The 20,633-nt window shown below is 42.1% G+C and overlaps 1 protein-coding gene across 1 annotated transcript in view; it reads left to right on the forward strand.

Moving 5' to 3' along the window:
* The first annotated feature begins 334 nt into the window (after positions 1-334).
* The window catches only part of LOC149307011 (A disintegrin and metalloproteinase with thrombospondin motifs 8-like), a 35,876-nt gene continuing 15,577 nt past the window's right edge, over positions 335-20,633 (forward strand). Inside the window, exon 1 of the mRNA XM_089537911.1 lies at positions 335-1,074. Coding sequence (XP_089394037.1) covers positions 379-1,074 — 696 coding nt within the window. The 5' untranslated portion in view covers positions 335-378. The remainder of the gene's footprint in view (positions 1,075-20,633) is intronic.

Consider the following 20,633-nt stretch of genomic DNA (forward strand, 5'->3'; position numbering starts at 1 on the left):
CTGTTGTGTGGCATCTTGCAAGAGATGCTTGGGAGGCTGATTTAGCAGAAGAAACCCCAGCAGACCCTAGCCACACTCCAAGCTTTGGGGCCAGAAAAGACTTTTTTGTTTCTTTTCCCTTCTCTCTGCACACTTGGCCCAACTTGCTGCTAATTCAAGCTAGCAAAATAATCATCATCATCATAATTTCACCCACGCCTTGCTTTCTCTCTCCTCCCTCCTCCATATCAGTTTTAATTTAATCCAGAGAGCCTCTGTGGTTTGCAGATTCCCAGCCTCTTTCTCCCACCGCTGGGAGTTTGCTTCTCCAGCTGGGTCTACTACCAACTCTCTTGACTCTTCTCTCAGCCCAAGCCTTTGGCTCCTTTGCCAGCCTCTATGCCCCTCTTCCTTCAAGGGCAGCCCTTCCCTGGCAGGCTGGCACCTGCTCCTTGCTCTCTCTTCCCTTGGATGCTCTGCTGGATGCTCCTTCCCAATGCCTCCTGGGCACTGTCCATCCCCAATAGTGACTCCCAGGAGGTGGTGCCAGTCTGGATGGCAGCTCCTGTGAGCAGTAGCAGCAGCAGCATCAGAGAAGGGCAGGTCTCCTTCTCTCTGGCTGCCTTTGGGAGGGTGTTTGTGCTGCATTTGGAGCCAGATGCCAGCTTCTTGGCACCCGGGCTGAAGATCCAGCACATTGGAAGCAATTTGCCCACCACTGAATTTCTTGCTGAGGAAGAGGCTACAAGGCTGCAGAGGAGATGCTTCTACTCAGGAACTGTGAACACCCAACCAGAGTCCTTGGTGGCCGTCAGCTTGTGCCAGGGCATCCATGGCTCCTTCTTGGTGGATGGGGACAAGTATCTCATCCAGCCCCAAGGTCATGGGAGTGGAGATCCTCTGCTGCAGGTCCACCAGCTTCAGAGGAGAGGCTGGGCAAAAGGAGCCCCAGAGGACATTCCAGAAGGAGAAGCTCAGGCAGAACCTGACAGCACCAGCGCCAGAACCAAGCGCTTCATTTCACAGGCTCGCTACGTGGAGACTTTGGTGGTGGCTGACACATCGATGCTCCAGTTCTATGGGGAAGACCTGATGGTAAGATGCTCTTTTGTTACCCCTCCTTCTTCATAGCTGAAAGATGGTGTGGGTGGGCTAGTATCTGCAAGTTGCCTGGAACAGTCCTTGGCACAGGACCTTCTTGGTGTTGTAAATCTCCCGTGACCCAGTAGCATACCATGTGTAAACTCCTGTGCCAGAACAGTCTTCAGTTCCAGCCTTGACAGCCTTTAACTCACTACACAAACAGACTGATTTCTAATCTGTAGCCTCCCATTTGTTGTATAGAGCTACTAATCATTCTGATCCACTTCAAAAGCCTGTTTTAATAATGACTGGGATAATGCCTATTGGAAAACAGTAAAGCCAGGACAGGCAGCCTGCTGACCTCAAGATGTTTGAGACTATAATTTTCTTAGCTCCTGGCCATTGATTGTGCCAGTTGGGCATACATAATCCTAAAGATTATGGGGGGAGAGAGAAAGAAGGTAGTGTAGAGGCTTCATAGGATAGGAGTGGGAAACACATTTCTCTCCAAACTGTTGAACTGCAGCTTCCGTCATCCTTTGCTATTGTAGGGCTGATGGAGTTGGCAGTCCTACAACAATCGGTGGACCAGAGCTGTGGGACAACAGTGACCTCTTTGTATTATTATATGCATCTAATTTCTTAGCAAAGAATGGCACCATGTGTCAAGAGATGCCTGGAGCTGCTTTCCAGGGAATCACTCTCTGTTGGAATTCTCCACAAATACTCCGCACTGGGTCGTACCAGTTATCTCTCGTCATCGTATTCTGCATTTGCCCACCCTGACCTGAAACTTGGCATCATTGAGCATTGGCCAATGGAAGTTGGAGAAAACATGCATTAAATGGTTCTACATGTTACAGGGGAGACCTTGACACCCAGATGCCGTTTTTGGCAGCAGCTCTGAGTCTCCAGTAACAAGTAGTTCCACCCTGTCTGTAAAGATGTAGCTTTTGGAATTGGCTACCATCTCAGCAGACTGGGGGAAAAGAAGAGATGTCTGCATTTTTAACCAAACTCTACAGACATTTTTATTTAGCTTCCTCTTCCTTGTGCCTGGTTAAGTGTCTTAAAGACGCTGCAAGCTGGTTAACTCTTTCAGTAAAAGAATTCTGTTCCATGGAAGGCATAACAGTATTTGCTGTTTGAAAATTCTGATCAAAACTGATCACATGGTGATTATAAACCAGTTTTGCCTGCCCACCTTATTATTGCAATTTTTGTCTTTTTTGTATACAAAATGGTACTTCTGCTGCCTGATCACTTGTAAAGTTGGAACATTGTTCAGTCCCTAAGATGAAGATAATTTTCTGGTCCCAGAGAGCAAATTTTGAGGTGCAGGGGAAGAAATTTCTCCTTCTCTTGGGCTGTCTTTATTTTCTCCATGGAGAGCCAGTTAAAGCAGGAGCTCCATGTATTTCACGACTGAAATAGTGAAGTAGTGTGAAAGTCTGATTCAAATGCATTACCTCTAGGAGGGAAGTTTCCAACGTGGAATCTGTCTACAAGGAAAAACCACTTTTCTACTGAAATGCAGTGGAGAAATTAAACAGCAGTTATATTAAAGACATAATGTTAAAGGGGGAATGAAAACAGATGTGCATAGTTCATTCCAGTGGCTTCTGCCAGTAAATGAATGTTTTGTGGGGGGTTTTGTTCATATTCAGTTAACAGTGTTTTAGGATTGCATTTTGTATGGGAAATTAATTGAAAAGGGGGCATTGACACAATATGGGGAAGTACCTTTTTAATGTATATAGTTGGTGAGACTGTAGAAATGCTAAATACAAACATCTGTTACACTGACATGTATGAAAGATTTCCATGATGTGGTCTAGTCAAATAGAACCAAAGGCAGATAGAATGGCTGAGCAAAGAAACCTTGACTCTAAGGGCTGGAGAGAGTAAAAACGTTTTTGAAATACGGAGCTGAAAATAGTTGGAGACTTTTCTTCCCACACATGCATACATACATGCCTGCACACACATCTTTTGCCTCGCTATTTCTCCCGATCAAACAGATCCTGCAGGTTTTTAAAATCAGTCCAAAGAACCTCCCAAGGATGAAATTGGGATGAATCACTAAATCCTGTTTTTGAAATGATTTCAACTGTGGAGGGGGGGCAGGTGCAGGGAGAATATTCTATACTATGCCTACTAAAGCTCAGCTCATCCATCTTCTTGTTTTGGAATGGATCTGCTTCAAACATTTGGCTGAATCCTTTAATCTTTATCCTTACAGAAGACGTATAAGCACACATATTTGGATAATTTGCCCTGAGACCATTGCCTCTTCCTTTTCTCAATTCCCTCTCTGCTGTGTCCTCCGCTTTCCAAAATGTTAGTTGCTGTTGTTATGCTACTTCGTAAAGTGCCATGAATATTGGATGGCACTGTGAATTATCTGGGCAGATAATTCACTAGGCTGAACTCTGGCTCAGCTTATAGGCTCCTTGCTAGAATGTCAAACTTTTATAGCCTCCTTATATCCAGACACCATGTGGATCTGGGAAACTTGCCCACAACACTGGAATGTCTAAGCAGGGCAAAACATGAATCATAAATTTGTACAGTGGCTAAGAAGCGTAATGCACTTCCAAAAAAGAGGAACACTCTAAATTCAAAAGTTCTTTGCTTCTAAAAGTATTTCCTCAGAATAACTATAAATTAAATTTATGCACTGACCTTCCTCTATAGTGGAACTCCAGGTGACATACATTGGGTTCCCAGGCATTCTCCCATTGAATAAACCTTGACTTTCCTTTGTAAAATCATTATTTAATCCATTTCATAAACTTTCAGAGCATGTCTTCAGAGCAGTTAAATTTGTATTTGTGAAGCGGTTTAAACAGTTTCATGTCAACATTTTTGGAAAAGCACCATACAGATATCCAAAATGTATCTGAGTCCAATGTATGGATAAATTCAGGTATGGTTGTGAAATGGGAGAGTATACATTTAGAAGTCACTGTGGTTTTGCACAACTAAGCATGCAGGATTTAATTTTTTGCTCTATAATCTGCTTTTATAATAGTAATAGTAGAGCATTCACCACCCAGGTAAAGATCTCAGTTGTCAAAGTATGTCCCTCTGGAGAGTACAGTATAAACTTGCCCACCCCATAATTCAGACTAGGAACTGTCCATTGTTGTTTGTTGCTGTTGTTAGCTGCCCTCAAGTCAGCCTCAACTCATGGCAATCCTGTGTATAACACATCTCCAAGTCCCTCTGTCCTCCACTGCTCTGCTTAGATCTTGTAGATTCAGGCCCATGACATCCCTGGTTGTGGTCTTCTTCTCTTTCTGTAGCCTTCTACTTTACCTAGCATTATTCTCTTTTCTAATTCATGCCTTCTTATGATGTGGCCAAAGTATGACAGCCTCAATTTGATCATCTTGGCTACATGGGACATTTCTGGCTTGATCTGTTCAAGGACCCATTTGTTTGTCTTTTTGGCTATCCACGACATTCTCAGCACTCTTCTCTAGCACATTGTCTCAAATGAGTTGATCTTCCTTTTATCTACTTTCTTCTGTATCCAGCTCTCACATCTGCACATAGTGATGGAGAATGCAATGGATTGGATGATTCTAACTTTAGTGTCAAGTTGTTTATCTTTACTCTTTAATATCTTGTCTAGTTCTTTCATCATTGCTCTTCCCATTCTTAGCCTTCTTCTGATTTCTTGGATGCAGTCTCTGTTCTGTTCAATGTTTGATCCAAGGTACAGGAAATCTGTAACTATTTTGATTTCCGCATTGTCTGTACACTTGGAAAATTGATCTGCTTCAATTTTGTATTCTGTTTTGACCCCATCTGACTCTGAAGTCTGGGAATGATGTCACATGTAGCCTTGGAGATTTGCAACAGGTGGACTCATACAGCACACATACCTGGTCCATCAATCCCTATAGAATCAACATATTCTATCAATGGGATCACGCTTCCTGTGAAGGACTCAGTACGCAGTCTGGGGTGCTTATTGACTCGTCGCTCCATCTTACTTCTCAGGTGGATGCAACGGTCAAGAGCACCTGCTATCAGCTTCGGCTGATACGCCAGCTGCGTCCCTACCTGGACCGGAGGGACCTTGAAACTGTAGTACACGCTCTGGTAACCTCTCGATTGGATTTCTGTAACGCGCTCTATATGGGGCAACCCTTGTACCATACCCGGAAGCTGCAACTAGTGCAGAATATGGCAGCACGACTGGTCACTGGTACTTCCAGGGCCAGTCATATAACACCCGTGTTTAAAGACCTTCATTGGCTGCCTATTCGCTTCCGGGCGCAATACAAGGTGTTGGTTATTACCTATAAAGCCCTAAATGGATTGGGCCCAGGGTACTTGGAGGACCGCCTCTCTCCGTACAATCCGCCCCGCACACTCAGATCAACTGGGCAGCAATTATTAAGAGTTCCAAAGGCTAGACTAATTACTACCACCAGGAGGGCCTTTACCACACTGGCCCCCAACCTCTGGAACTCGCTGCCCGTTGAGCTCCGCTCGGCCACCTCCCTGGCCCAATTTAAGAAGGGGTTGAAAACATATCTTTTCGAGCGGGCTTACCCCTGACTCTATCCCCCGGTATATTTTCTCACCCCTCCGTCGTCAGCTGGTTGAGCTGGCATGAGTTTGCTTGTTTTTATTGCAATGTTTTAATGTATTTTAATATGTTTAATTGTATGGATTTTCTTGTTGTACACCGCCCTGATTTTTAGAAGGGTGGTATAGAAATAAATTATTATTATTATTATTATTATTATTATTATTATTTTGCCATTCAGCCAATTGTCTTCCCACAGCACTAAGCAGCTGAGCTCTACCAACATGGTCTGGCACTGTATCTCTGTAGCTATCTGCCAAATAGTTCATGGTTACAGGTAGAGCATGGGGAGGAAATGTAATTTTGACTGCTGCAGTTCCCCAGGCTCTTAGGATGAAAACTACTCAGGCTGGCTGGGGGACTGTAGGCGTTAACTCCCCAAAATATTTTTCCCCACATTCATGGTTACCAAAGGCCTTCTATACTTACCTCTTTAAGTTGTGTGCCGCTGTCCAGGCTAGTGATGCACATAACGTCTGTCTCTCTGTGGGGGGAGAGAGACTTATGCAAGTATTGATTGCCTTATAACCGCAGCCCCATTTCTCTAACTGTATCATTGTAACCCCATTCATGAACATGACACATCTTGGAAGTAGGGTTGCCAGAGTGAAACTGGAGACAGCTGTTGGATTTTCAGTGGTTATATAGGAGAGAGAATTTCAGCAGGCATTGCTTATTATACTGAGTTGTGTGACAAGCAACACCTTCTAAAATTCCCTCTTTTGCACAACCATTAAAGGTAAGGGAACCCTCTCTAGTTTAAATTCAGACAACCCTACTTGGAAAAAAATAGATATTGATACTGAATAACTGAAGATTTTTGGGGGCATGTTCAGAGCATTTTCCTCTCAAATAAACAATGTGGAGAAATTTACAAACTAGGATTTTTGGCTAAACACCCTGTAAGAAACTTCTGTACAAATGAGTGTACTTTACTCATACTGGGTTGCACCTTCTTTTCTGAGAAAGGTGGCAGAGGTTAGCAGTTATATCACAATTAAAATCCCAGCAAGGTTAGCTTTTCCTGACATGAAAATGTAGAGGTAAAGGAAACACTAACTGCTGAATTTTCACCTGCCATGTGCAGCTCCAAAGAGAATAAAAGTTGCAAGGTACCAGAGCACCATGTATCTCTGCTAACAGAAAACGTTAAGAGAATTGCCATCCTTACACCATGCTGTGGGTTTGTACTCCTCCTCAGTCCCGGAAAATTGGTTCCATACAACAATTTTCTCTGACAGTATATTTGCACAGGAACTTCTTTTAGACTCCCATGTGATTTGCACAAAGGGAAGCACATCATGAAAGCAGGGGGAAAGATCATTTTTAAAGTGAATTGTCATTCCAGCCCAAATGGTAACTAATCTTGGAGCACAGTTGGCCCTCCACATTTGTGGCTTTGGCTTTTGTAGATTTTTTTATTATTATTATTTGCAGTTTTAATGAATATGTTCCCTCTAGGAATCTCTAAGTCCTCCAGTGCAATTCTGCTGGAAGTTGACCACAGAATTGTGCTGGAGAACCTATAAGTTCTTGGAGAAAACACTTCTCTAAGCATTTGTACATCCTCCAGGATAATTCTACGATCAACTTCTGGTAGATGTTGACCACAGAGTTGCACTGGAGGAACTGGAGATTTTATATTAGGTAAAAAACATAGTGGGTGTATGTTTTTTAATTTGCGGTTTTTCCACATTCACAGGGGTCCTTCACTCCTAACCGCAGCAAATGTGGAGGGAACACAGTACTCATTTAGCAAATTGTTAAAACTAAAAGAAATAAATGAGACCTGATATTTAAGCTGGTTGATTCTTGGTGCAGGAAATCACTTTGCACCTGCTCAGTGTTATTTTTGCTCTGTTTTCTGTCCCATTATAATATTATTACAGAAGCAGGAAAGATGCAAACTGACCAAAGACAGTGGACCTGAATCTTTTCTTTAGTCCCAATTAGAATAGACCCATTGCAACAATGACATTTATCTAAGTGTTGACTTACCATTCGGTACCTGATTCAATAGGTCTGCTCTAGTTGGAACTAAGTAACAGGGTTCAGGTCTTCTTGTTTTGCTGAGAGATTGTGACTGGTGTAAGATCACGGAGTGCAACCAATGGCTGAACCTGACTTGATCTTTGACTGATGCAGTAACCCTTTTACCACATTGCCTCTTAGTAGTCACAAACTCCCCACAAATTAGTCCTGGACACTGTCATTTCAGAGAGCTGGGCATTTTCCATTGGACAGCCATTGCCTGTCTCTCCAAAAAGTGTATTTACCCAGGCTTCCATTAATAATTGCTACCTTTGGTTAAACATGTTTACATCCTTCCTGTCCTTCCTACATTTGTCAGTTGAAGAACTGGCAATGGTATGGAAGATAAGTCAAACAGCACATTTTGTGTATATATACACCTACCCTCCATTTCCACAGCTAAAGCAGAAGTGCTGCTTGAGGAAGGAAAATCTGTTTGCGCTGGTTTAGTCTAACTTAAAAGGTGGGCATGTAAGAGAAATATTGAGTCGGAAAAGTCTATGTTTACTCAGGTTTGTGTACAGTCTGTAGAGCTCCGTTTTTATTTACTAAACATTCAAATGTCAGGAGGAGCATTGTTTGTGCATCATTTCCTGACATGAATCACATCACAGGAAGACCCACAAAAGAAACATAGGGCCTGAACAGACAGGCCAAAATAAAGCTGCTTCAGGTCACTTTGAAGGTATGCTGTTTAAATGACGCATGCATCTTAAGAGGCCAGAAACCACACCAAAGCTGCACTCCAGGCCTTAGGAATGGAGCATGGCTTTGGCGTGGCATCTGGCCTCTTAGGATGCATGCATCATTTAAACAGCATCCCTCCAAAGTGACCCAAAACAGCTTTATTTTGGCCTGTCTGTTCAGGCCCATAGAATCATAGAATCATACATCCAGATGAAAATATTTGGTTATTGGGTGGGTTGTTGTTGTTGTGTTTTCCTTTGCTTCTCCCACACATGACCATTTTGGTCATGAAAAACGGTAACCACAAGATGCCTTTCCCCTCAGTGTTGTTGCAACGGTCATTTTGTCAAGATCATTTTAACTTATGCTGATTTTTTTAAAAGGCCCTCATCATCAGTGAATGGTTCCCTTAGAAATGGCTGTGTAAATAATTCCATAAGGTGAGAGGCATATTCATAAAATATCAGAAATGCTCCTCGTGCAACAGACCACACCTGTACATGTTTATTCCAAAATATGCCTATTTACTTCAATTGACTTACTTCTAAGTAAACTGGTTTAGAAGTGAAGCCAATGTGAAGTCTCCCATGATCAGTATTACAAAATAATAATAATAATAATAATAATAACAATAATCTTTGTCCCTCTTCCAATTCTGCTTAGTTCGTAATGCTGCTAAATCACAGTCATTTTTCTCCCATCCCACATCTGGTCTTTTGAGTCAAGTACAGTAAGACTGTTGTCAGGAATTCCCCCAAGAAACTGAAGAAAAGCCTTGGCATGCTATTTTTCAAAAGCAAAAACTCACTTCCACGTGTGTATCACAAGAATGAGGAAGCATGGAGAAGTTTGCACCAATGGCACCAATTAGATACCAGATCTCATTTACTACTTCTTCTTCTTCTTCTTCTTCTTCTTCTTCTTCTTCTTCTTCTTAGTTTTAATGATTTGCTAAATAAGTAGTAACTTGCCAAATGCCAAGATTAGTTGCCACTTGAATGAGCACTCGCTTTAAAAGTTTTGCATTTCTATGACTATTCATATAGTCTAATTATAAAGGTCCTACCTGGGCACTAGTTGACTCCATTCATCTGAGAAAGTAGACCCAGACTACAAAAGTTTATGTTACACTTTCTTTCCAACAATTGATCTCAAAGGTGCTGCAAGATCCCTTTGCATACAGATACTTCAGAAAGATAGCTAAACTCTAAATTGTATGCGTGGGTTGATTTCATTAAACTTTATAAATGTACTAGGGAGTATTAAACCGAGCCTGCTTCAAACACAGAAGGTAAAATTCCCCCCATCCCAAACCAATGTATTCTCTGCCTTACTCCAAAAAACAGACTCTGCTAGAACACTGTTGAACCATGTAAGATATGTCATTAAAAAGCCAAAAAAACCCTATGATAGGTTCACCTTAGGGTTGCCATAAGTTGGAAACAACTTGAAGGCACACAACAACACCAAAATTAAGTATGAAGTATCGACTGTAGTTGCTCATCTCCTTAGAGACACAGGATAATGGAACATTTTTAGCCAACTTCTAGCCAGAAAGTGGATAAAGGCAGAATAGAAGGTGAGCCCTGACACCACATCAGCTGTGAGAGAAGGTGGAAGCTAACTGGGGTACATACCGGCCCTTTGTGGCATCATGGTGACGTGCTAGCGTTGCCTCGGGGCGGCGCTTCCACACGCCCCTCAACCCTAGCATATGATGGGAGTGTCAAAATGGTGGCGCCCTGTACACATGGACGCCACCATTGTTACATAAGCACCACGCGGCACTTATGTAATGAGTGCTCCACTGGCGCACTGCGGTGCACTTGTTGTGCCGCCACCATGGCCTAGAAAGAAATCACTTTTTGCAGGTTCTTTTTCTGCCGGCAGGAAGACACACGGTTTGGCAGTTGCGGCTTCCCACCGGCGGAAAAACCGCCGCTGCCAGCCCAGATCTTCAAAGAGGTATGTACCAGGCCTTAGTAAATATATCCCCTGGAGAGTCTTTGCAAGTTGCAGCAACAAATCAATGAAGCCTTGGAAATTGGAACAAGGTGATACTTTCTTCTCTGAGAAGAAGCTTTGCACAGAGCCCTTACCTCTTGCCTGGAGGTGAGCCCACCAAACTGGAGAATCCAGACCCTTGTCTCCTGCTTGCGCTTGACCTACAAAAATAGAAAACTCAGGGCCAGGACATGAGATCTGGCAACCCTGGTTTCAGCATAAAGAAATATAAAAGGAATCCTGTAGCATCCTTGAGCCTTAACAGAAACAATTTCGAGCATAAGCTTTTGTGGACTCCAACACACTTCATCAGTGGAGGCCATGGAAGCTTATGCTACAAATTTCTTTGTCACCATTAGTCTCAAGGGTTCTACAGGATTTCTTTGTTAAACAAAATTATTTCTAGTCATAGTTCAACTTTTTGCGCGCGCACACACACACATGCACCACCGACACAAGATTCTTCTCAACCTCCTCCCCTACATTCCATGTAATGTTTAACAGCTGCCACAATCCGCCTCTGGAGTAGCTGCTGGCAAAGCAGCTCTTGATTATGAAGCTCTCCGGTATGAAAAACGCGAACTTTGTTATTCTGAAGGCAAGGGCTAAGGAGGCGTTCTGAGCAAGTTCCAAGCACCGGGGAAATGCAGTCTGTTGTGATATCATTCCCTATTCCCTGTCAGATTTCTTTGAATGCTAACTTTCAGATTGTCCATGCCTAGGTTACATTTCTCTGTAACCTGCCCGATCTCAATCCTGAGATAGCCATCAAATTCCTGTTATTTTATGAGAAGTCATCACATACTCACCGGGGCTGACATTTTGCTGCATTAGCCAGAGAAGATCATTCCCATTATATGTATAGAAGCAATCCAATCTTATGTTAATACTCATAGTTGGCTGGCATTTTTCTATTGCACTGGGTGGCAGCAGGCTACCTTAAAGGCTAGATGCCAGTGTAGCCATGGAAATGCAAGGGAAGCCACATAGCACTGTCTTCTAACATCTTGGTGAAGCTCTCCATGCCCTAAAAAGGGGAAATAATGTGACCTGTCAGATGTTGATGGATTCCAACTTTCAACATTCTTTACTATGGGTTATGCTGGCTAGGATTGCTAGGGGTGCAGTCCAACAACATCAGGAGGGCCTTGTGACTGTGACCCCTACCTTAGTATTTGTTGCCAGAGGCAGTTAACCTAGTCCACCTATTGGGAGAGAAGATCTCTACCTAAATAATTCCAACAGATTAAGGGAGGGAGAGAATTGCAAGCTTTTATTACATAGATACTTCTGGTGCAGTTAACTGGTTTTGAAAATGAAGTGAACAGTGTAATTTCCTTTTTTGAGGTGGTAGATATGCTGATTGAGGTTATAATACATTCAGGTTAAATGGGGCTGATGTTAAAAGAAGTATGGCCATGGGGCCATATGTAGACCCCAAGGCCACTCTCCCCACCTTCTGCATTCTTAAGTGCAATTCCAGTTATAACAACTATCCTGCCAACTATAGCATATTTCCAAATCCACACCAAAGAAAAGCTGATCTCCCTCTACACCCTTAAATGCAGACACAACCTCACCCCCTACAAATGTCCAACTTGGTAAGGATAGCCCTGATTAATCCTCTGCCATCCATTTTTATTAATGCTCCAGCTTCACTTTCCTACTTCCACTTTCCCCTTTGTCATCCGCTTACTTGAACTGATACCACTGAGAGAAAAAAGTTTGCTCTCATTTAACTCAGTGGCAAGAGAGGAGAAGAGGGGGCAAAATGCTGTCCATCTCTGTTTACAGGCAAAAGCAAACTGCTGCAGACTCTCCTCGTCTCACTGATAGCTTTTGCATCTTGACAGCACTCTGATGTTGCTTGGACATATGTGTTGCAGTTTTCATCAGTATGAAACCATTGCTGCACTACTCTCTTGAAATGCACACATAAATAGGTTTCCTTCCCCTCTGCTCAGGTGAGTGCAATAACAGTCCAGTCATATCACCTTACTCTTGTTCCTGGTTCAGGATTAAGACAGATTTTTCTGCTACTGGTATGAAAAAGGTAAGAGTGTTGACTACAAAGGTATAGTTTTTCTGCAAGTATCCACTTGGGTATCACCAGGAATCTTTTCTTATGCCACACCTGCAATTAGATGGCACCCAGCCCGTGAATTATTGGTCCACTAGTATCCTGCTTGTGGCAGGACATATCATCTAGCCAAAGGATTCCTAACCTATTGGTCAGAAAACTCAAAACAGAAATCACAAGTGACTTTCTGAAAGCAGCTTTTGTGGGTGATTCACCAGGATGTTGCAAAAGCAACACAGAAGACAAATAAGTTTACAGGCCAAATTTGGGTCAGGCAGGATGATGGGCATTCCCATTTTTTAAGACCGTTGTGATTAAAGTTTAAAATACAAACGTCTACCATAGGTTTCTTAATACCTAGGAGACCAGCTTCCTTAACTATAGAACTGAAATGAGGTAACAGTAGGGCAAGCTATTTCAGATGTGCAAAAGATTTTTCTGTTTCTGTTCCAAGATCTGAAATAGTGATAGTAGCTGTTAAAATAATGCTGAATGATCACATCTGATGAAATTTTGAGCAGTCAATGAACATCCATTATTGTGAAAATACACTTGGAATACATATTCCTGGAATAAATATTCCTGGATTCCCTTGTCTACTTTTGATGTTTGGGGTTTTTGCTTTGTTGTTTGTTTGCTTGTTTTGCCAAGGTGTGCTTTCCATTTTGTACCTCATTTTCATTCCTTTTGTAATAAGACTGTTTCAGTCTCTCCTTCAAGATTTCACAGCCAAGGTAGAAACCGTACAGAAGGAAAGTAGGGGGGGAGGATTAAGTAAATTTTCAAGTTAATTCGCACATCAAAACAAAATTACAAATATCAGTTTGTTGTTGTTGTTGTGTGCCTTCAAGACATTTCTGACTTATGGCAACCCAAATGTGAACTTAACACTGGGTTTTCTTGGCAATATTTGTTAAGAGCTGCCTTCTTATGCAGCTAACAAAGTGTGACTTGACCCAGTGGGTTTTCATGGCTGAGTGGGGATTTGTAGCTGGTCTCCAGAGTCCTAGTCCAGTGCCCAAACCACTGCCCCAGACTTATCAGTGGGGTGATAGGATTTTCTCTTTTGCTCTATCCTTCACGCCATGCTGACTATAAAGTGCTTCCTGTTCAAACTTGTTCAAAGAAGACTATCAATGTTATCGGTGTTATACCACTTTAGCTGCTACAGCTCCCTCCTCTTCTCATCCTGAGACCTGTAGTTTGATAAGGTGGTGAGCTAAGATGGTACCTTGTTTTGAGTGTTGGACTAGGACTCTAGGAAACCAGGATATGCCATGGAAACCCACTGGGCGCCTTGGGCAGTCACACTGCCATATAGAAATGCAATGGCAAACCTCCTCTGAATAAATCTTACCCTATGATAGGGTCACCATACATCGGAGTCGATGATGGTGACTTGAAGATTATTGGGTGTGTTGGATAGATAGAATATGACCACTTCTCACTGCCATATCCTCATTGGGAAGGGAGGAGAGAGACTAGGAGGAGGAGATGTCAAGGAATTCAGTGCATGCCGGCAATGATTAAGAAAAAACAGAATGGGCAAGGATCAGAAAGAGTGTTGGAGGCAAGGGAAAGGAATTTGCTCTAAAAGGCAAAAAAATAAGATGTGGAAAGCACACTGAAGAAAATACAAGGGGGCTGCGATCCTGGCGGGATGCAGAAACAGCACGCCAAGGAGTGGAGCTCCTCAGCCTCTCTCCAGCTGTCTCATGCCCACTTGGCTTGGTCTCCCTCTTGGCTACATGTAAGGAAATTCCTGGCTTGCACTTCAAACTGCCGAAAGAGGTGCTATATTTGAGGTGGGAGCCAAGACCCTTGCAGAAACTAGCAGAACTTCTGGAGATAGTCCGGTAAACAGTGCAGCAGGCTACTCTCTTCTCTACCCCCTCTTCCCAAAAGCAAGTGATTCTGGACAAGCCGAATCTTATTAGCAGAGCAGAGACAGTTCCAGGGCTGCTTCTCCGCTGTGAGTTCTGTGTGGCCAGCTGCGGTCTGGCTTTCCCACAGGCATGATGTGGGCCTGCTGTTAGCATATCTGCTGCCAGGGGCACCAACAGAGATGTGGTTAAGCTCTGCTTCATCTCTGATGCTTTTCAGGTGTACGCTTGAAACACCATTGGGGGTAGACTTCTAAAGTTGTGAATGCACCAAGAATGCATGTTCAAATACCGTATCCTCCCACTGTCCCAGTTTGGCAGGGACCGTCCCAATTAATTTTATCTCAACCCACATTTTGAACTGCTTTTAAAATGTCCCACTTTTCCCCCTCTTAATCCTCAGCTTACTTCAGTTCCTGGAAACTGAGTTTAAAGTGCAAAAGTCGTTTTTACTCAACTCAGCAGGGAGGAAGAGAGAGGCCTTTCCCGGTAGGCTCTGGCAAAAGCAAACTGCTGCAGCCTCTCCTTCCTTCTGTGTTCTTTCTCATGAAACGTAACAACACTCTGATGTTGCTTGACCACATGTTCCTAGTTTTCCTGTGTGAAATGCTGGAAGGTATAAAATACATGTGCCATATACAGATCTACAGTCCTCCCTCCATTCTTGTGGTCTTCTGACTTGCTTCCCTTGCTTATGTGCAAGGGATGAACAGAGGAGGAATGAATGGGGCATGCGCCCACATGCACCCATATTCAAACCAATGGGGCTTGAATGTATCTCCTGCAAAAAAGGAAGGGTAATTGTAAATCCAACTGTTAGTCCTAGCAAGACCTATTGAATCAATGAGACCGCTTAGGTAAGTTCCTTTTTCTTCTTTTCTTTCTTTCTTTCTTTCTTTCTTTCTTTCTTTCTCTCTTTCTTTTTTTAAATTTTCAAATATATAGCATAGTACAAGAAAAGGAAAACTGATTGGAACAGCAAAATTCAAAAAAGAAAAAAGACAAGTATTAAATACACTATAAAAGAAAAATAGAAGAAGAAATCTAAAAGTTACCCTTCTCATATAGTAAATTACCTTCTTTTTATAAAATCTAAATTCTAATAATCAAACTTCAGATATTCTTTTAAGTAAATTCCTTTACAGACACTTCAATATTAATATTCAACATAAATGACCATTAACTACTTCAAATTCTATTACATCTCCCCTACTTTGAATTAATCAAAACTAATACATATCACCTTTCTATAATAGTTTACCTCCTTGCCCTCTTTCTTTTAACATCAGCCTCATTTAACCTGAATGTATTATAACCTCAACAGCATATCTACCACCTCAAAAAAAGGAAATTACACTGTTCACTTCATTTTCAAAACCAGTTAACTGCACCACAAGTATCCATTCAATAAAAGCTTGCATAAATTATTCTTAATATAAACAGACCACCAAAACCCATAAATATCCACCTTAACAATTCTGGTTCTTTATTATCCACCTTAACAATTCTGGTTCTTTATTTTAAATCATATATCTATTAACCCCAGCTAAGAAGAGCTGTATTCCAAAATCCAAAAATTCTAGCCCTCTTCTCACTACTCATCTTATTTAAATTTAAATTTAAATTTGGGTTTTCTACCAAATCTTTGCCATAGGGCAAACTGGGCAAAGCACAAATTACCTGTAACCTGGAGAGGGAACCACATTCATGATATCTTTTCCCAACACCATGCCCATATCTTCACCTTCGCCGCCACCACCCCAATCCAAATAGTTCTTGATACCCTTAACAGTCACCCCCAGATCCTCCAACCAAAATCATAGAATCATAGAGTTGGAAGAGACCGCAAGGGCCATCCAGTCCAACCCCATTCTGCCATGCAGGAAATCCAGATCAAAGCATCCCCGACAGATGGCCATCCAGCCTCTGCTTAAAGACCTCCAAAGGAGGAGACTCCACTACACTCCAAGGGAGTTTGTTTCACTGTCGAACAGCCCTTACTGTCAGGAAGTTCCTCCTAATGTTGAGGTGGAATCTTTTTTCCTGTAGCTTGCATCCATTGCTCCATTGGGTCCTGTTCTCTGGAGCAGCAGAAAACAAGCTTGCTCCCTCCTCAATATGACATCCCTTCAAATATTTAAACAGGGCTATCATATCACCTCTTAACCTTTTCTTCTCCAGGCTCTGATCACCAGCTTCTCTGTCATTCTTCTACTGTTTCTTCAGCCCCCCATGTCACTATCTCCCTCAGATCCTACAGAAGCTCTCCCATAAAACCCAAGCCATCTCAATCCAATCTCCCATCTTCGTATCTTTGTCATTTTCAAGTCACTGGCTATGGGCTTGCTAGTCTTGCTTTTCCATGGGATATTCCATCATTTCCTTCCAATCTCCATATCCCTCTTTATCAGATAATCCAAATTTCTGGTTGAGTCTTGGCCTATAGTTTTTAAAATCCTCCTTATCTAAATTTGTCCAAAAACTCCTGCCAGAACTCAGCTTGAGAACGTTGCATCTTTAACTTTTTATATATATAAGCATCCTGTCGTTGTTGCTGTTGATGTTTTGCTGTGTAAGTTGTGAAATGGTTCTGAATAGAACTTGGAAATGATACTTTTTGGACTATAATTCCCAGTGTCTTCTACCAGCCATGTTGGCTTGGGGATCACAAAGTTATGATACAAAAAAGTAGGATTTCTAGGTTCAGATTTTGAGCATATACAAGACATGAAGCTGCAGTCAATCCTGGCTCTGCAACACTGTAGTGTAGTCAGGAGTCATAGGGTTGAAGCAATGGGACCTTTTCAGTTTACACTGACATCAGGTTTCCTAATCCTCTCTGAGCTTAGCTGCAATCCTCACAGTATTGAAGGAAGGGCTGGAGATGGAGAAAGTGTGCTTTTCTAGCAACAGTAGTGCAAAGTTTTGAAGTGTCTTGGTCTTGAGTAAGAAATACGGCCCAAGCTTTATCCATCAGCAAGGATTGTGCTCACTCTGGACTCACAAATTCAACATTAAATCTAATTCCCAGAGCTCTTGGCTCTACATGCATAATGTAAAATATATATTAGCATATCCAAATTTATTCTTATAGGACTCGACTCCAAATCTTTTAAATGCCCAAAATATTTTAAGAATCCTGGGTTTATTATACAAACGGTATACTCGACTAAGTTCAAATAAAATAAAATAAGGTGGGCATTTTTATTTATTCATTTATTGAAGAACAGGTCCCAGAATCCTCCAACTGAGAGTTGCAGCCAATCTTGGTTCGCTCATTGATGTCCCTGTTTAGTTTATAATAATATATTCACTTACTTGTCACAAGTAAATACTGCCGTATGAACCTTAATGGTGACAACAACAAATTCAATTTATTCCCCCACCCTAGTGATATATCCTAGTTAGGTGTTATGTGACAAGGCAGCCTCAGTCCTAGTGTTAATCCCAATTTCTGTTGTCATTGTTGTTGTTGTTGTGTGCCTTCAAGTTGTTTTCAATGTATGGCAACCCTAAAGTGAACCTATCATGGGGATTCGTTCAGAGGTGGTCTGCCATTGCCTGAGGCTGAGAGTGGCAGATTGAACCCTGGTCTCTAGAGTCCAACATTCAAACCACTATGCTACACTTAGAGTAAATCTTTTCCGCCGATGGGATTCACAATGGTATGTTGACTCAGTGTTGACTCACCATTCAACCATTGATTCAACAGGTCTACTCTAGGCTTCAGTATGTGTTTGTTTGTTTTCATTTAATATTTTCTTTCTGATATTTTCAAGATCTGTTCCTCTTACTGGAATAATGGAATGGATTACTGCTGGCCAACAGTACTGTGCAAAGGGAGATTGTACAATGTTCCCCACGGTCATCACCTCTCTTAAATGATCATGGATAATAAATGAAATCCAAACTTTTAAATGCACATAGTATAATATTATTATTATTATTATTATTATTATTATTATTATTATCATCTTGACTGCAAAACTCATTGTTCTTTTCCAGCTCAGACATGACTGCTTATTAACAATCCAGCTCCAATCTTGTGGTCTTGGATCTTGGCCTGGTTGTGGTCTGTGGCAAGTTAGGCTAGCTTGATTTATGTTCTCAGTCATTCGGTGAAGCAGAAGCTACAGATTCTATTACTAATAAGGCTGTTGGGAGATGTGTTTTACTTAACCAGACTATTAGAGTCCAACTTGGCTAGCACTAACTCTGTAGAATCTACGTCAAGTGATGTACTGACATATTTATGAACAGAAGGAGTTGTAGTTGTTTTGTATGTGTTTAGATTTTCTTCTCTTTGGAGGCAAATTGGGATTTCCCTGCCTTTCTTCCTCTCTCTCTCTCTCTCTATATATATATATATGATTCTGAAATCAGTTCCAATTTCCTATTCACAATTATTTTCCTTTTCCAGCTTTATACCTTTAAATTTTTGAAATGTTTTGCAAGCTTATCTAATCAGAAGTGTACATATCCTCCATTTGTCCTGAGCTGGCAGGGAGAGTCCCAGGAGCTTATCGCATGAACTTCAAAACTGGCTCAAGCATCCCAGGTTGCAGGATTGAGGTGGGGATTATCACATGCAAAATTGCCACCTAATCACCAGCCGCCATTAGCCCGGGTGCAAGCTGGGTCCCAGCCATGCTCCACCAGCACTTTTCTGAAGTCAGAAGCTTTCCAGCTTCTTAAAAAGTGCTGATGGAGCACAGATGGGACCCGGGCTGATGGCAGCCAGTGATTAAGCAGTGATTTAGCATGTGATAATCCCTGCCTCCATCCCACATTTTGGCTGCAGCCCAGGACACTTGAGCCGGTTTTAAAGTTCATGCGATAAGCTTCCCAGTTAATCCTCTGCCATCCCATTTTTTCAACTGCTTTTGAAATGTTCTGGTTTCTCCCTGCTCTTAACACTTTCTTCCTTTGTCTTCAGTTTACTTCCATTGTTGCAAATTAAGTTCAAAGTGTAAAAGCAATTTGCACTAAGTTAACTGAGCAGTGGGGAAAGAAGAAGAGAGACAGAATCTCACCTTTCACTAGAACTTATCACACACACTTTTGTCTCCATTCTGTGCACGGGCAGGGAACATGCATGGCTGAGTGAAAACAGAGTTTTATCACATGCTAAACTGTTGCCAAGGCATCCTCATACCATCGCTGACCCTAACCCATCCCTGAGCCAGGCAAGGCATGTGAATTTTGCTCAGCTGGTAAGATTCTAGCTGAGCTTCAGCCTGGCTCGGAGACAGGTTGGCGATGGCATGGGGATGCCTTGCCGACAGTTTAGCATAAGATAAACTCCATTTTCACTTTGCCACACCCATCCCCTGCCCGTGCCAAGAACGGAGACAAAAGTGTGCACAGTAAGCTCCTCTGTGTTGTTATTGTTAACTACCATCAAGTCGACTTTGACATGGTGGGCCTATGAATGAGATACCCCCAAGTCCCCCTCTTATCAACAGCCTTGCTTGGGGCTTGTAAACTCAGGGCTTGGTTGAATATATCCATTTGAAATGCAGTCTTCCTATTGCCTTCTACCTTACCAAGCATCACTGTCTGTTAGAATGAGTTGTGTCTTCTCATGATATACCCAAAGTATAAAGGTCTCAGCATAGTCATTGTCTTATAGAGACAGTTGCCTTGATTTATTCCATTGCCTATTCATTTGTCTTTTTGGCAGTCAGTGGTAGCTACAGAATTCCCTTCCAGCAGCACATTTCAAATGAGTTGATTCTCTTCCTATCAGCTTTGTTTACTTTCCACCATGCATAGAAACTGGAAATACAATAGCATGGACAACTCTGACTTAGCTATTCAGTGGTATATCTTTACACTTGAGGATCTTATTTAGTTCCTTCATACCTCCCAAGCCCTTACAAGTCCTAGGGTGCATCTACATTGCAGCTCAGCCTATGGAATCCTGGGATTTGTAGATTTACAAGGTATTTAGCCTCCTCTGCTAAAGAGTGCAGGTGCCTCACAAAACTACAAACTCCAGGATTCTGTAGGATGGAGCCATGGCCCTTAAAGTGGTGTCAAACTGTGTTATATTTGCAGTGTAGATGCACTCCTAGTCTTTTGATTTCTTGAGTACAGTCTCCGTTATGGTTAATGCCTGAGTTGGGGTATGGAAAAGGTTTAATTATTTCAATATCTTCATTGTCTACTTTAAAGTTATATAAATCACCTGCAGTCATCATTTATTTTGTTGCCTCCCTTTCCCTGTAGACTCAGGCAAAAGCAAACTGCTTCAGTCTCTCTTAGCATGTGTGTTCTT

Source organism: Sceloporus occidentalis, unplaced genomic scaffold (genome assembly GCF_023333645.1).
Source record: "Sceloporus occidentalis isolate IW3139 unplaced genomic scaffold, rSceOcc1.0.p SCAF_9, whole genome shotgun sequence".
In the NCBI taxonomy this organism is placed as follows: Eukaryota; Metazoa; Chordata; class Lepidosauria; order Squamata; family Phrynosomatidae; genus Sceloporus; species Sceloporus occidentalis.